The sequence below is a fragment of the Bidens hawaiensis genome, unplaced genomic scaffold (assembly GCF_021521415.1).
Source record: "Bidens hawaiensis isolate Kalapana, Puna unplaced genomic scaffold, B.hawaiensis_p1.1 tig00035099_1, whole genome shotgun sequence".
Taxonomy (NCBI): domain Eukaryota; kingdom Viridiplantae; phylum Streptophyta; class Magnoliopsida; order Asterales; family Asteraceae; genus Bidens; species Bidens hawaiensis.
In genome coordinates, this window is record NW_027496107.1 from 26,766 (window position 1) to 45,492 (window position 18,727).

The 18,727-nt window shown below is 36.9% G+C and overlaps 1 protein-coding gene across 1 annotated transcript in view; it reads right to left on the bottom strand.

The window, feature by feature from the left end:
• Nucleotides 1-18,343, bottom strand: part of LOC143587024 (ADP,ATP carrier protein 1, mitochondrial-like) — a 39,710-nt gene extending 21,367 nt beyond the window's left edge. The window contains exons 1-3 of the mRNA XM_077068427.1: nucleotides 17,876-18,343; nucleotides 17,700-17,784; nucleotides 17,166-17,455 (exon numbers count right to left, since the gene is read on the bottom strand). Coding sequence (XP_076924542.1) covers nucleotides 17,166-17,455; nucleotides 17,700-17,784; nucleotides 17,876-18,343 — 843 coding nt within the window. The remainder of the gene's footprint in view (nucleotides 1-17,165; nucleotides 17,456-17,699; nucleotides 17,785-17,875) is intronic.
• Between the last annotated feature and the right edge of the window lie 384 nt (nucleotides 18,344-18,727).

Here is an 18,727-nt window from a genome sequence, read left to right on the forward strand (position 1 = left end):
TGCCTTGACAATAGTTTCAAATAATAATAATAATAATTATTATTATCTGGAATAACTTGTGCATGGGATTTTTTTTTCTTTCTTCTTCTTTCGAACAAGAAACCCTAAAACACGCATAGTTAAAGCTCATTGCCAAAAAAGGCAAGGGTGTTCGACATCTAAGGTCCTTTGAGGCGATTTTGAAGCAAAAGGACTGTTGTCAACACAAGAATGAGGTCAATATCATATCACAACGGATCATTCGGGTTCTAATCCTCATGTTTTTGCATTCCTATCTTATCTAATTGAACATGATTTCTTTTGAGTTTAGTTTGATTTTGTTTGCAATGTCTGGCTAAATGCCTATTTACTGTTCAGATGCGATTACTTGTTGACTGGTTTGATGTTTTGTTATGGTTTACTCATTACCTTATTTTATTCCCCTAATTTTGTTACAGATTCTTTATTTTACTCCATGTTTTGTGTGGCTGCTAGTTAGTAGCTTTTTACTTTTGTTTTTTCTTGCTCCCTTTGGTGTGTCTTTTGTAACCAACTACAAGGATCAATTGCAATATCAATTTGAATTACCTTATCAATATAAGTTACCAATTCTCTAATCAATATCTTTTACCATAACAAAATTGATATGGTATAAGAGCACGTTTAAGATCCTATTCTTAAGAGAAAGAAAAAAAAGGGAACCCTAGCTTAATGTCAGGCGTCAGAAGAACTATCACTGATTCAGATTCTTTTCAAGCTTCTGTTCTGGTTAAACGACAGACCATTGTGATTTCTGTGGTTAAAACAACCACAACAAAGACAGTTATTTCAAGTGGATTAGTTACCCGAAGTGGTAGACAGGCAAAGGAAAATCAACCATATGAAGGTGGTTTGTGATAGAAAAAAACAGGTCCCATTCCAGGGATAAACAAAGAGCAATATTAGCAGTTAATAAGTTTTCTTTTGGAAGCAGTTGGCAAACCGCTAAGGAGGAAATGGCACCAGTAGCTAATCTTGAATAATAAGGAGGGTAAGTGGATCATTGACTCGGGTGCCACCGAGCATTTTATTTTATGATATTTCTCATCTTAAAAACATAAGAGAAACAATCAATTTCCTGTAACGACACCTAATTGTGCAGGGGTCATGGGGATTACACTCCATCAAATGGAATAACCATCAAAAACGTGTTACATGTTCCTGATTTCAAATGCAATTTGTTGTTGGTTAGTAAATTCCCAAACAACTTACAGTGTGTCGTAACATTTTTTTCAAAAAAAAAAATTAGTCATGCAAGGCTTTCATTTAAGGGAATTGATTGGAGTGGGTGAATACACAAGGGATCTATACACGAAGGGATGATGGGAACCAAGAGAAGCAATGATGACAATGAATACTGCGTGGTATAAAAGATTAGGTCACGCATCTATCTCTTAACTTTCTCATGTTGATTTCTTCAAGAATATTTCTTTGGACTGAAAAGGTGTTTTTTGATTCTTGTGTTAAAGAAAAAATTGCTAGATTGCCCTTTCTTTTCTATTAGATTATTAGCATCACAAATTCTAGTGTTTGCTTTGAACTTATACATTATGATGTTTAGGGAAGGTATTAGACACTTTCCTTTACACAAGCAAACTATTTTCTCACTAATGTTAAAGAGCCAAATTCAAACCACTTTTAGCCATCACAAATGAACAAGGTTACGAGGGCACGGGTCTGGAGGATCCAGAAAGCCAAATGAATGAAAACAACCAGGCCTCACTTATTGGCCCAACAGCGGAGGCTGAAAATTCTGAAAATGACCCAGAACTTTTCGAACGGCCCAAATGCAACATACTTAAACCGATTTATTTCAAGGATTTTGATTTAAAGCTTCGCCCATCACTAGACCACGAACAACTATGGCCCATGTAGATTAACACAAAAGAAAAAATTGTATATGTTTTCACCATACCCTTAGACACACAAAGTCTTCATAATCTACTCAACAAGGTAAGTATTCCGGATCTCCATGTGCTAACTTGACGGGGAGTAATGGATTGTTATTTACCTATTACCTTATTTTCATCAATAACATAATTTTATTCCCCTAATTTTGTTACAACTTCTTTATTTTACTTCGTGTTCATATGGTCGGCTGCTAATTAGTAGCTTTTTCCTTTCTCCCTCTCTACGTGAAAGGGGGGGGGGGGGATTCTTTATTTTAACAAACTACAAACGATCAATTGAAATATCAATTTGAATTACCAATTTTCTAATCAATATCTTTTACCATACCAAAAATTGATAGTTGTGTGGTTGATTTGATCTTTCAATAAAGTTACGCTATTTAGATTAGAATTCTTCTATATATGTATTATATTGGCGTCATTAGTGTAGGGCCTGAAAGTCTAGGGCTTGAAACGCTAACGGGTAATAGACAACTTAGTAGTTCAATCGGTAAACTCGTGAGCTACTTACCAAAAGGATATACATAAACAAACCTCCAAAATAATTAGGGTTTTCTATATCATTGATCTTGTTAGGTCATTAGTCGTACGTTCACAAGCTAACTCAAACCCAACATGGAAACCCAAAGTCATAAGGTAGCGTTTGATACGCAGGAATGATAGGAGGAATGGAATGATTCATTGTGTGGGAATGAAAAAAGTGGTGTTTGGTTGCTTAATGGAATAGAATCATCCATTACATATGGAATCCCATTCCATCAAAACCACTCCTTCCTACCCTCTTTTTTTTTTCATTTCATTCCTCATTCACCCTATTTTCTCAACATCACCACTACCTAACAACAACCACCACTACCATAGCCACTACCACCACCTGACCGCCACCGTCACCACCATCACCACCGCCTCCACCACCACCACCTTACCGCCACCGCTGCCACCATCGTCACGGTAACCACCGTAAACATTGTTATCGCTGTCGCCTGACCATCACCGTCACCACCACTGTCATTGCCTGACCACCACCACCGTCGTCGCCAACCTACCATCTCCATCACTACCAATGCTACCACGGACACCCCACCAACACCGTCACCACTTCCACCACCATTTTCGTTGCCACCGTCGCCATTGAAGTTTTTTTTTTTGTTAAAAAAATTAATTTGAGATATGAGTGTTTTTATTATTTTTATTTTATTCATACAATTTTTTTGGATACCAAACAACATAAAGTAATAATTCATTTCATTCCCATAGGTTAACAAACAAGACAAATGAATGGTAATGATCCATTTCATTCCTTTGTCCATTCCATTCCTTCTCTCATTTCATTCCTCCTTCATTCCATTACCTCAAACCAAATTAGCTTCATCTAATTAGGTCTTAAAGCATGTCTATAGCATCCATTCCTCGACAGGTGGGATTAACCTTATTTAGTTTTAATCAATCTTAGCACTTTAAAAGGTATTGTTGGATTAGGTTCCAAGAGCATTCCATAGATATAATCCTTTTTCATATTCATTCCATCTTCGATGATTCAATTATGAATAGTTGCCCTTTCCCATATGGATATTAATCATATTTTGTTTGCTTTCTTTATTTATCGTCTTTTTTTTATGTTTTAAAACCAAAACTTACAAAATATTCACACACACACATATATATAGGCTAAGTATAAAATGAAAACCCATTTGAGTTGTAAAAACTCTAGAAACCCATTCTCAACTACATGTTTTTAATTAATGTTTAAATCTTGTGGTCCACAATTAAAATGAATAAAAAATGTAAATATAAATATAACTTTTTCTCTCTCCTGAAAACATATATAAAAATTAGTAAAAAAATGTTAAAAAATAGCAAAACATTTTTTTTTGATGTTTCGGTGTTTTATATTAAATGTTACAACATATATTACATGTAACAAAAAAAAACGATGTTACATAGGGTTTTCGCGGGTTTTCACAACTCAAATGAGTTTTCATTTTAACCTTACCCTATATATATATATATTGGTATATAGCCTAGTATTAAAATATACTTGAATATTTTTGAAAGAACCTCAAGTGAAAGTCTACAACACTTCAATCAATGTGTTATTCAGTGGTAAGAAAAAAAAATATTTAAGTAGACCAAACTCGAAGGACATTCAAATTTTGTACGCTATATATTAAAGCATATACGAATTTCTTGAAGTGGCAGGTAACATTGACTCTACACGTTGGGCATAAAGGAATTGCCCAAAAGAATGATGGGGTCAATACATCAGAGGTGAGCGTAAGTGCTTGACGATTATGCTTGAAGCCGTAGTCTTACAAGATTTATGGATTAGATGTACATGTCTTATTTGGTGTAACCGGTTCCAACAACGACCTAAGTGTCCTCTACCAATCGTCAGTATTCAATAGGGTTGTACATGAATCCACACTGAAGCGTCTATTTAAGTCAAACAATCATATTGTTTTGCTGAGGGAAATACACCACCTGCTAGGCAACTTTTGTGAAATCATTTGCTTATTCGTAATATGATAAATGGATAAGGTTCATGGCAACACAAGAAACACCAAGAAAGGATATGTAACAAGCTTTTGCTGTCCTAAAAACTCAGCGGACTAATCGCTTGCATCATGAAATCAAACATTGAATCAATGTAGAGGTAAATTATGATATTTTTAATTAAGAAATTGCGGAACAAGAAACCCACTATGCCCTTTGATTGGATCTCTTGGAACATATTACAAGCATCAAATCTAGACGAAAATTTTTAATTTTTATGGTTTTGATTTAGTGTTGAGTATTCCCATCCTATACACTATCATATTACAAGCATCAAATGTAGACGAAAATTTTAATATTTTTATGGTTTTAGTGTTAGAGCATTCCCATCCTATACATTATTTATTGTAAGTGGAGTTTTTATAGTTTAGGGAGTAGTTTATGGTGTTGTGAGTAAAGGAGAACCAAAATGCACTGATATTTCTGTATATGTGAAAAGTTCTTGTAGCACCCTATAAACTTTTTTTTGAAAGTGGTTGTGAGTGAAGGAGAGCGAAAAATATAATGATAAAGATATAAAAGTATTATTTAATTGAAAAAAAGAGAGAAAATGTAATGATTTTAGTGTAATTTTGGATTTGGAGATAAGATAAGGGATGAGAATGCTCTTAGGTGCTGTTTGTTTTTTTAAATGTAAAATGTTTGAAGTCTGCGTATAACATCTGTAGACATCTATAGAAGAAAAGGTGGATCAAACCTCTGCAATATGCAAGAAGAATACTGTTTTTTTAACGTTTGTAAAATGTTAAAATGAACTGATGGTAGTTGGTGTTGGTAGGTGGTGGTGTTTAACTCTCTGCGGAACTTAGAAGATCTTAGAAGTGGATGGACCAAGTATGCACAAAGAAGAGTTTGCACAGGAAATTTTTAATGAAACTTCTTCGAAAAAAACATTCTGCAGATGGCAATGTCTGTGTGACACAAACAAAAGAGCCTACGCATGCAATTTTGAGAAAAACAAACACCACCTTAGTGTTTGTTTAAAAATAAATAAAAATAAAATGTCTTTTATCATATAACTAATATCTAAATATGATTAAATGATAACTTTGCTAAGCCTTGATTGGGAAAGTTGTGGCACCGTATTTATTCACAAAGTTTATTTGTTTCTTTTTTCCGGTATCGTAATGAACGTAATGAAAACCGACCGAACATCAACCTTTTTTGTTTTGTTTTAGTTCCAATATCGTAACGAACGTGATGGAAATCGACTGAATTTGCTTATATTGGAGGCCTTAACGCCGGGACCGACAACGCTCGGGTTTTACCAACGCCCAAGTTTTACCGATTGACATCACTCAATTGGTCCACCTCAGTTCTTACATTTCTTTGTTTTAGTTTCGCTACCATAACCACCGTAACCAAAATCGACCAAATTCACGTCAAGTTACCGCCTCAACGCCCAGGAAGAACACACCGCCCGGGTTATACCAATCGAATAAATATGTTAATGTTTTTAATAATACGTTATACGAGTGCCCCTAATTTTTTCGATTTTTTATTTCAAGTTTGTTAATATCAATAGCTTAATTATTTCGCTCCTATATCTTTCAAAATGAATACAAAGATCTATGTTCTTTCGTAAATCCGAAAGAAAGTACTTGGGTTCTCCCAATAACTAAAAAGTGTAGATGCTGGTTCGCATGGTGGAGGGACTGATTCGTAAAAATGAGCGATCTAGTTGTAATGTATCTAATGAAACCGTCGTTAGAATTGAGATATTGTTCAAAGAGAAAGATCTCAAATATATGGAGTTTGTTTTTATATATTATAGGGATGATCCGAATGCATAGAATGTATCGTCAAATATTCAATATGATTCTACAAGATCTGGTTTCGTTCAAGTAAGGGATTCAAGCCAATTGAAAGGATCTTTTGATTAATTCTGGTACCGTAATGAGCCTAGCAAATTCTGACTGAATTCACCTTTACTCGACGCTGCAAAGCACAAGTTTACCAATCGATTTTATTGCGCTACTCGTGGATAAATCACTGGTATTGAATAAATGACAACTTTGGTGCCGCAAGGCCTCATTGGACCTCCTAGCGACACCTTAATGGTCGAAGGCTAGAGCTGCTCACGAGTCGAGCCAGGGCTAGCTCGAGCTCGACTCAAAATTTGATCGAGCTTGCTCAGCTCGAACTCGAAATTTGAATCGAGCTGAAAATATGATTTCAAGATTGGCTCGGATTTAAATCAAGCCAGCTTGGCTCAGCTCAACTCGATTTGGATCAATAGCAATTCAAGTTTACAACACAAAAACATCCTAAAATTAATCGATAAACAGATCGGAATATAACTATACATCAATCCGAGAAAACGAAATTACTATATTGTCTTAACGTTTTTCGTCAATAGAAACATTCAAAAGGCAATAGAATCATGAAACTGCTGCAAATACATGAACCAAAAACCATCTCCTTCCTCTAGCAAACATGCCTCCTTCAATTTGATAGCCTTCGCTTTTGAATCAAGGTTTAGCGAACAAGTAAGAGTGCCGATTTTGAATTGAGGTTGAATAATTAAGAAGAGAGTGGAAACTTGGGACTAATACGTATGTTTTTACAATTTAGGGTTTACTTGTATTGTGCTAGATCATCTAAATATCAAATGAGCTGGCTTCGTTTAACATTTAGATAACTACACACACACACACACACACACTAGATTTTATCTCCCGTATTACGGGGGGGTTGTTTTACGTTATTCATTTTCAATATTTATATATGTGTATTTGGATTTTAATTTTATTTGTTGTAAGAAATTTAATAATTAATATCCTTGAGGTTTGATGATGAAATGGTTTCACAAATAAATGATATGTTATAATCCGGTTTAAAAGCTATCTGGGTTTGGTGATACCCATTACCTATTTATTTTTTTTTATTATAAAATTGCTTCTTAAATTATAAATATGTAACATCCTAAAATTTATAATGTTGAATAAAGAAAGTTACGTTTAGTGATTTCGCGTTATTAATTAATGTCGAGTAAAGAACGGATCATGGACTTAGATTAATTAAGATGGGTTAAATGAGAATGGGCCTTAGGTCCATGGGCTTTAAGGGATACAAATATCCCCTAAACCAACCTTAAACCCTAAACCATCATTCACTTCTATCTTATTCTCTAACACACTCCAAAACACACACACACCACACACCGCCATATACGGCCGGCGGCCGAGGGAGAGAAACGAGCAAGATCCGAGAGAGAGTAAACGATTAGTTGTGATTAAACAAGTTAAACGAGATCCAAACGAGCACAAAAGGTATGTTCTTGACCTTTAAAGTTTACGAGTATTGAACGTTTTTACTTAAAGGTCAAGCTTTATAGTATATACGGGATATATATACGACCGAAAACGGTTAGGGAACGTAGTGGGTGATGTCGAACCATAACAAGGGTATTAAAATCGCCAAAATGCTTGATAAAAAAACCAAACCCGTAGCGAACTGGGCAACTTCGCCTGCGAACTGGGCAACTTCGCCTACAAACCGACAACTTCGCCTTCAAAGCTTAACTTCGCCTACGGCCAAGTTCGTCTAATTGATAACTTCGCCTACGGCCAAGTTCGCCTGATTGATAACTTCGCCTACGGCCAAGTTCGCCTAATTGATAACTTCGCCTAAAGCTAAGTTCGCTTAAGGTTTAACTTCGCCTAAAGCTAAGTTCGCCTAGGGGCTGCCGCCCCTAGACCCCAGCCAGGGGCTCTGCCCCTTGGACCCTGCTAGGGGCTGCCGCCCCTAGACCCCGCTGCCAGGGGCGCTGCCCCCGGACCCCCGTTCGTTGTGGGTCATATAAAGATAGAAATACAACATGAGTAGTAGTAGTTAATTGATATGTATACTTGTTATACAGTCAGCCGTGCACAACTGAAGAAAGGGATAACTATTAACGGAGAGCGTAACCGTGTTCAGGTGAGTTTCTAGGCCCAATTATGTGTCATGTTTTCGGGGCTGTGTGCATACTCAATATGTTTGTTAATACGCTTATCCTAAGAGATAAGTGTATGCCTTATGTGAATAATGTGAAATGTATGAATGATGGCTTGACGGTACGTGAACGATCTTCGGATATTGCACGTACTGTCAGGTTGTAACGCTAAGTATAAGGTAAGTATGATATGTATGCTTATGTGTATGAATGTGATAAAGTTAATAAAAGCAGGAAAGGATGGATGTACGGTAACGAAGAGGGAATCGAACCCTACTAATATTCGAGAACTAGGGAACCGAACCCTACTAATATTCGAGGAAAGAGGGAACCGAGCCCTAATAATACTCGAGGAAAGAGGGTACCGAGCCCTAATAATACTCGAGGAAGGAGGGTACCGAGCCCTAATAATACTCGAGGAAGGAGGGTACCGAGCCCTAATAATACTCGAGGAATGTAGGGCGTAATGCTCTTTATAACGTAAGATATGAAAGTAAGTTAATACAAAAGAAAGTATGAAAGTTTGAAAGTATGAAAGTATGAATGAAAGAATATAAGTTTATGTGTATTGCATAGTGTATGATTAACTAGAATTCACTCAGCGTAGCTGACTTTTAGTATGTACGCAGGTGAGTAGGATGAGGCAGCTCGCTTGAGGAGACACGTGGCACCGAATAAGAGGCTGGCATCGGAAGACTCAAGACGTTTAAGTTTAATGTTTCGTTTATTTTGAAAGACAAAATGATGTTTTAAGACAAGACGTGTTTTATTATGAAATGTTTTATGAAAGCTTTTATATTCCGCGAATGTTTTAATTAACTCTGATATTTAGAACTGCGTTTATGAGTAAATCCAACACGAAAGTAGGGCTACCGGTAACGGGGCCTTACAAAATAATATCTTTTTTTAAATAAAATAGGATATTAATTTTTAGTATATCCCTATTTTATATGATTTTCATATCAAATATTTGATGAGATTAATTTTTAATATAATTGATGTTATAACCCGTTTAAGAGCTATATGGGTTTGGTGAGGCCTTTACCCGTGAAATCGAGTCAAATGCGTGAGAAGCATTTATTTACAAATAAAGCAATCTGATGGCTTGAGAGAATGATTGTTTTATATTTTTCGTTTTTTAATATTTAATTTTTGGATTTTAATTTTCTTTATTATAAGAAAGTTAATAATATACTTAGGGTTTGATGATGAAAAGATTTCATAAAAAATGATATGTTATAACCCGTTTAAAAGCTATCTGGATTTGGTGACTCATGACCCGCTTATGTTTTTTACTATAAAATTGTTTATTGATTATAAATAATATCTTTTTCTTTTTAAATTGAATATTAAATTTTAGTACATCCATATTTTATAGGATTTTCCTATCAAATAATTGGTAAGATTACATTTTAATTTAATGAGATATTATAACTCGTTTAAGAGCTATCTGGTTTTGGTAAAAGCCATACCCATGAATTTGGGTTAAATAAATGAGAGGCCTCCATTTAAAAATCAAGCAATCTGATGGCTTCCATAAAAAGGGGAAGTGACCACATCGCGACACGTAGGATTTTAGGGGTTTCATATATATATATATAAACAATTTGAGCCAATCGATGGAGCCTATCAAGTGAGACAGGCATAGCTCGGGCTCAACTCGTTTAGAAACCCAGTCAAGCTCGGGTTCGACTTGTTTAGGCTCAATTTCAAGCGAGCCTTTTTTGAGTTTTTTCGAACAAGCTTAGGGCCGCGAGCCTATTGAACAACCATATTGATGATATTTTGTTTTGTTTTTTTTTGTTTTAGTTCTAGTACCGTAAACATAACATAACTTGACCGAATGGCATTTTTTTTATTTTACTGTCGGTACCGTAGCGAACATGACAAAAACCGATCGAACTCGCTTAGTCTCACAGTACATTATTTTAGTTTCGGGACGGTAACGGGTGCCAAATTTGTTTTGTTTTAGTTCCGATATCATAACAAACGTGACAAAAACCGACAGAATTTGCATAAACTCACCGGTTTGAAGCACGGGGACGGCTTGGAGGTTAGAATACCAGTCCCGGGGACGGCGTGGGGACGGAAACATGACAGAAAAGCATCAGAAACGTTTCCTAAACGAACATGTTAAATGGGGACGGCCAACAAACGATTCTGAGACGTTTCTATAGCCAATAGCATGGCGGAGAGGCCACATAGCATATTCCGATGAAGAATTCCGGCGCCGGAAAACCAATGAAGAAGAAGGAAGAAAAAGTAGGCGGCTGATTGGTTTTTTTCAGGTTAAATAAGTTTAATTTTAACATTTAACCCCCCTTGATCTTTCACTTATTTACATTTAGTCCTGAAATTTGTTAATTTTTACATAAAATGTTAAATTAGGTTATACATTTTAAAATTTAACCCTCTCTATCTAGACTAGTTTACATTTGATCCGAAACTTACTAATTTGATTATATATTATATATATAGATAAAAATTATACATTTATTTATTTTTTATTGATAATTAATTACCCATATAGTTTTTTTTGGAGTTTGCACTTTGTATTAGTATAAATCTATTTTGAACTTTTTTTAATATATTTGTATTTTTTTATATATTTTTTTGCCGTACCCTAGCCGTACCCATATCTTGAATTTTTTTTTGCCGTTTCCCGTATCCGTAACGTCCCCGTATCCTGGTCCCGTTCCCGTTCCCGTGCTTCTTAGACTCACCGCCTCAACACTTGTATAGTACAAATGCTCGAGTTTTACCGACCGACGCCACCCCATTGTTCCACCTCAATATATATATATATATATATATATATATATATATATATATATATATATTTGTTTTATTTTTGGTTTTAGTTCTGATACCATAATGTGCATAACCGAAATCGACCGAATTCGCGTCACTTAACATCTCATCACTCGGGACCGACAACACTTGGTTTTACCACCATCCAAGGTTTACAAACCTGCCCCGGTGCAATGCGTTGGATGAAACACTAGTTTTGAATATTGGTTTCTATATGTTATAATTAATTTTTAATTTTAATACCACATTTGTATTTTATAAGTTTATTTTTTAAAAAATGATTTAGAGATAAGTGACGCGACAAAAAAACTACATTCATATGGTTATAAGATAAATTTTTTTTATCAAATCTTTTAATATTTATCCATATAATTCAACAAAAAATCAAATTTTATTATAAATTATCTTATTTTTAAAAAAACCTTCACGTCTCATTTCTTACTTTTATCTCTATATAATTAAATAATATAATTTTAATCAACTTTTATAATTATTTGTCTCTTCAACTCACAAAATAATTATATGAAATGGGTAGTGGGTTGATAATTATAAGAAATTATGATTGTAAACTATTAGCAGATATATACGGTTATATTATTATTATTATTATTATTATTATTATTATTATTATTATAGATTGTATTTGATATAGAATATGATTCATCCCTAAATTAGAGGAGGGATTTCTGTATATATTAGGGATTATTGGTTAATGAGAATCATCGAACTTTATCAATTATCATGGTATCACAGCCATCCCTGTAACCCTAGCTGGAAACCTTCCCTCCTTAGATCACCTTTCTCCCTCTCTCAGATAAATTCCTTTTATTTATTTTTTTTCTGTTCTTCTAATTGAATAAAATACATCCAGTGGTTACCGTTACTAACATCAAGAACTTCATCCCCCTTGTTCTTGAAACTGAAAGCTCCCATACAACTCATGGGTGGAGTTGTTCAGAATTCATTGCAGAGCTTTCGAGGTTTCTGACCACATCGATCTTAAGGCCCCCAAACCTGCTTCCTCATCAACAGATAAAGATGACTCGACTTATGTTAGCCCAGCCCTTTGGAATCGATTAGATGCGATCGTGCTCCAGTGGATTTATGCCACCATCTTTCATGATCTGTTACATACTATCCTAAAACCCCAGTCTACTGCTCTTCAAGCATGGACAACTTTGGAGAATATCTTTAAAGATAACCAAGCCACATGAGCCGTCTACCTTGGCAGAAAATTCGCCTCCACTCGTTTGGATGATTTTCCAAACATGTCAGCATATTGTCAAGCCCTAAAAATGTTGTCCGATCAGCTCGCTAATGTGAACGCACCGGTGGAAGAGGAAAATTGGTGATTCAACTCATAACAAGTTTGAATGAAAATTACGAAAGCACAACTCACATTCTTGAAGGCACTACTCCCCTACCAAGTTTTTACGAAGCCCGGTCTAAGCTCATTAACGATGAAATAAGGAAACAACATCAGACCGCTATTAGCTCTCTTCATTCTGGTGGTACAGCCCTTCATGCTTCCAATAACCGCACCAACGACACATACCACCACCAGTTCGATTCCCATGCTGGTTCTAACGGACGAGGACGTGGTCGTGGTGGTCGAGGTAGGGGCGGTCTTCGAGCAGCCATGGCAGGGGGTATTCAGAAAGGGTCTGGTCAGCACGGATATGGCTCGGGTCAGCAGGTTTACGGGTCTGGACATCATCACCTGGGCTACGGTCAAACATCTTATCAGCGGAATTCTGCTGGTCAGCAATATTACCGACCCAACAGCCTTTCTTGGCCCACTCAGCAGGTTCCATGGGGCCAACAAACTTGGGCTTACCCACCTTGCCCGTACCCTACACAGCAGCCTCCAACAGTGGGCCCAAGACAGCCCTTAAATCCAGCTTATGGTCCTTCAACAAGTCATGGACCAGGAATTCTTGGCTCACGACCCCAGCAGGCTTGCGCGGCGTCGGAAGCAAGCTATACACCGACCGATATTGAACATACCTTCAATACTATGACTCTTCACCCTCCTGACCATACCTGGTATGCGGATTCGGGAGCAACTGCACACATGACACACTCCTCAGGTAACTTCTCGTCTTATTATAATAAAGGTCCTTTTCAGAACATTATTGTCGGTAATGGGTCCCATATTCCAATCCAAGGTACGGGACATCAATACCTACCCCACCCGTTTCTACCTTTAAACCTGTCTAACGTACTTCACGTATCTGATATAATTAAAAACCTTTTGTCAATACGTCGTTTTACAACTGATAATAACCTTTCTATGGAATTTGTCTCGTTTGGTTTTGATGTGAAGGACTTCCCGACGCGGACACCCATCCTTAGATGCAACACACCAGGGACCTCTATCCGTTACTCTCCAGTCCCCGTCTAAGCTTACAAGTCCAGCAGCCTTTGCATCAACAACCAAAGAACTATGGCATCATCGTCTCGGTCACCCGGGATCATCTATCTTATTATCCTTGAAAAACAATTTGTCTTTTGATTCATGTAATAAACAATCTCCTTCTATTTGTTCTTCTTGTGTGTTTGGGAAACATATTAAATTACCTTTTACCAAGTCTACTACTTTTACTTATCTACCTTTTGATATTGTACATAGCGATTTATGGAAATCGCCTGTTCTATCATCTAGTGGTCATCGTTCTTCATATTATTTTTAGATGATAAAACAAATTTTTTATGGACCTACCCCCTCACTAATAAACCACAGGTCTTCACAATTTTTAAACAATTTAATACACTCATTAAAACCCAATTCAACAAGCAAATCAAAACCATACAATGTGATAACGGTCGTGAATACAATAACTCTTTGTTTCAATCCTTTTATACCTCAAACGGACTACAATTTCGTTTTTCCTGCCCATACACATCTCCACAAAACGGGAAATCCGAGAGAAAAATCCGTTCCATCAATAACATCATTCGCAACATCCTCGCCCACTCGTCGGTCCCTACAACCTTTTGGCACCATGCCCTTCAACACGCTACCTATTTACTCAATATCCTACCATCCGCCACCCTCAACAATATCTCTCTTACCCAACTCCTTTACAACCGGCATCCCAGTTATACACACCTTCGCACCTTCGGGTGCTTGTGCTACCCCCTCACACCTTCTGTTAACATCAACAATCTAGATAAACGCTCCGTTCCTTGCGTCTTTCTAGGTTATCCATCCAACCACAAAGGATATAAATGCTATAATACCCTAACTCACCAAATTACCGTATCCCGTCATGTCGTATTTGACGAGACAGTCTTTCCCTTCGCTAATCCCGCTCCGGCCGATCCCGTCACGTACAAATTCTTTACTGATCAGTCCTCTATAAATCCGCTATTTTGGTCTGTTTCTCAACCTTCCGTTCCACCTTCTATAAATAATCTTCCAACCCCCCGGTAGTTAATACTTACTCCCGTCATCCCAAACCGGCATCAGCGGTTCCCACCGCTCATCCCACCTCAATACAATAGTCGGTTGCGAACACACACTACCTATTTCCTACTCCCACTCTCCCGGCTTCGGCTTCCACAGCACAACCGAACCCACCCTCTCGCTCGGTTCATACTCGTAGTATGTCCGGTATATCCAAACTTCATAAACCATTTGTCAATCTTAATGTTTCCACACTCTCTCCCCTTCCCCGAAACCCTACTGTTGCTCTCCGTAACAAAGATTGGAACATGGCCATGAACGATGAGTTCCGGGCCTTTATTGATAATAATACGTGGGAGTTAGTCCTGAGACCTAATCATGCGAATGTCGTCCGCAGTATGTGGATTTTTAAACATAAGACTAAATTTTACGGTTCTTTAGAGCGTTACAAAGCTCGTTTAGTTTGTGATGGCATGTCTCAGCTGGTTAGAATTGATTGTGGGGAAACATTTAGCCCGGTGGTAAAACCAGCCACCATCCGCACCGTTCTATCGCTAGCAGTATCCCACTCTTGGCCCATACACCAGCTCGATGTCAAAAACGCTTTTTTGCATGGTAACTTACAGGAAACGGTGTATATGTATCAACCACCAAGCTTTCGGGACACTCGGTACCCGAACCATGTTTGTTTGCTAAAGAAGTCACTTTACGGCCTCAAACAGGCTCCACGTGCTTGGTACCAACGGTTCGCCGATTACGCAGCAAAACTTGGATTTCACCACAGTAAATGTGATCATTCACTTTTTATTTATAAACAGGGCCAAGACATAGCACACATCCTACTTTATGTTGATGACATAATTTTGGTCACATCATCCGACCAGTTACGGGACAAATTCATGTTGCATTTGTCCACCGAGTTCGCGATGAAAGACTTGGGTCCCCTGCGTTATTTTTTGGGCATTTCGGTTACCTGGATGCGAGACTCTCTTTTCTTGTCACAACAAAAATATGCCTATGAATTGTTGGAGCGAGCCGGTATGAGCTCGTGTAAATCGATTGCTACTCCAGTCGACACAAAATCCAAGCTCAGTACCACGGTCGGGCTGCCGCTTGATGACGGGGGTACAAAATACCATCAACTGGCTGGGGCCCTTCAGTACTTAACTTTTACACGGCCCGACATCAGCTATGCAGTTCAACAAGTTTGTATGCATATGCAGCGCCACAAACAGTTCACATGAATGCCTTAAATCGAATCTTAAGGTACATACATGGCACTATTACTCAGGGTTTGCATATATTTAAATCATCAGTTGGCAAATTACTCTCATACACTAACGCCGATTGGGCTAGGTGTCCCGACACACGTCACTCCACTTCTGGTTACTGCATGTATTTGGGTGATAATCTTCTCTCGTGGTCGTCCAAACGTCAGGCCGTCATTTCCCGATCCAACGACGAAGCGGAGTACCGAGGTGTCACCAACGTTGTGTCCGAAACTTGTTGGCTGCGAAATTTATTACTCGAACTTCATTGTGTACCATCTCATGCAACTCTAGTATATTGTGACAATATAAGTGCCGTGTACCTATCCTGCAACCCGGTTCAACATCAGCGAACAAAGCACATTGAATTGGACATCCATTTTTTTCGTGACAAAGTTGCAAGAGGCGAAGTCCGGGTTCTTCACGTTCCATCTCGTCATCAAATTGCAGATATCTTCACCAAAGGCTTGCCCTCATTTATGTTTGATGACTTCAAATCTAGTCTCAACATTCGTGAACCTCCAGTTTAGACTGCGGGGGTGTATTAGCAGATATATACGGTTATATTATTGTTGTTGTTATTATTATTATTATTATAATAGATTGTATTTGATATAGAATATGATTCATCCCTAAATTAGAGGAAGGATTTCTGTATATATTAGGGATTATTGGTTAATGAGAATCATCGAACTTTATCAATTATCATAAACCTTTTATATAATCCATGTAATTCATAGATAAATAAATATATAAAGAATAAGATTGAGTGTTTTTTTTCTTCATATATGTTAAAGATATGGAACATTGTAAAGAATGTGATGCCGGTACTCTAAGATCATTCATGTAGTCTCAAACTTCAATTTTAGAAAAATCCTTCAAAAATCACTTCAACCCATTCCCAATACCTCCATCCCATTCTTTTAAAGGGGAAAGCATATCACTATAACATTCCTTATATATGAGGGCTATTATTCATCCCTCGCATAGCAATTGTTTATATTATATGTAAGTGGTTGAAAAAAAAATATATAGTAAAAAGTAATTAAATAATTATTGTTTAATTGAATAAAGATAGATACGGGAAATGTGATGAAGATTTAAAAAATAAGAGATAAATTCAAAAGATGGTGTTTTAAGTTGAACTATAAGAATGGTGGTGAGGAATGGACTATGAATGCGCTAAGCCATTTGAAAAGTAAAATAAAATTTAAAAAAACTTCACCTACGGCTAACTATAAAAAATAAAAAAACTTCACCTGACAATCTTCTATGAGCATGATTTCCTTGAAAGAATCGTAAATGCCAAAGTAGAAGCTACTATAGATGATTGCACTGACACAAGATATGTTGAATCCGCGATAAAGGCCGACAATACCATCAGTGGCGAGTGTCTTCTTGTACACATCAATCAAAACGTTAAACTTCCTTCCTCCTCCCCTTTTCTTTGCAGCCTTAGCATCATCCTCCAAACGGATTCGTGCATAATCTAGTGAATAAAGAAAAAAAAGAGAAGAAGCACCGGCAGTACCTCCACATGCTAAATTAGCTGCGAACCATGTCTAGCGGTGAGAAAACCGACGATGAAACCAAAGTACTGAAATTAACCAAACTGAACCATTCATATTTTCAAATCTTTCTAGCTTTATACCTGTATTTCATTCTTTCATATTTTATACCTCCATTTCATATATTTATACATTTGTTTCATTTGTTGTACCACCACTTCATGCATTCAAAACAGGCTGTGCATAATTAAGTGGAAAAAAAAGCACCTTTAGATGTTATATTACCTGCGAACCATTTCAAGTTCCCATCTATATCTTTCTTAAGGTTGAAAAGCTTCTTGAAGTAATCTTTGAATGCAAAACTCAAACCCTGGATTTCATAAAATCACATAATTATTTGAATATAAATCAAAAGTTCTAAACCAGACACCAAGGTTATAAAAAAATTTTATGTTACAAGCCTGCTTTGAGAAGTAACAAATGACATTAGCAGTGTTTCCTCGCCACAATGAAAGCAAACCTTCATTTTTGATGGTTCGAGCAAAAAAATCACCGACTCCCATGTAAGGATGAGACAACCGACCAGCCTTGATCATCTCATCCTGGTTAGTTACCTTGAACACAAAACAGTCTAATGGGGCTACAACGGTTTTTGATACTGCAGCAAACACTCCACCCATAAGGAAATCAATGGTGAACCCTGCTAAATCATTTTCAACTGGGCTTTGAATATGAATTGGAGATGGTTCAAGCACAAGGTGAAGTTTGGATTGTTGCGGCATTGGGTACCAGAAGGCAGCATTCATGTAGTTATTGTTTTGTTGTCTTAAACCATGGTCACAAGCATGGAAGTGTCTCATACTTGATGCAAGAATATTCCCAACAGCTAGCTTTTGGGAAACACTTGGATGATATCCTTGTTCAGTCATGTCTACCCTGTTCACAACAAAGAATAAGAAGACATTTAATTATTCAATAACACAAATTAAGAACATATAGGTTTATAAAAAAAATAAGCTAAAGTTTGGGTTCATATTTAACCGACCCAATTCTTTTAGGGTTTGATTTATTTGATTGTTAAAATTAATCATTTCAATTTCATAATCCATAACATTACTCCAATTGCCTTTTTTTCTCTTATTCTTGCATACTAGACGTCATTTGAGCTATTGGGCTATTGTGTACTTTGGCTTGTTTGGATATGGATCTGCATGCTTGTTCTTTGCTCACACATAATCTCTGTTGATCGTATCTCACCATCTACAAACGGTCGGTTGTTTCAAGCCCTAATCACATATGGAAAGGAGCCATTT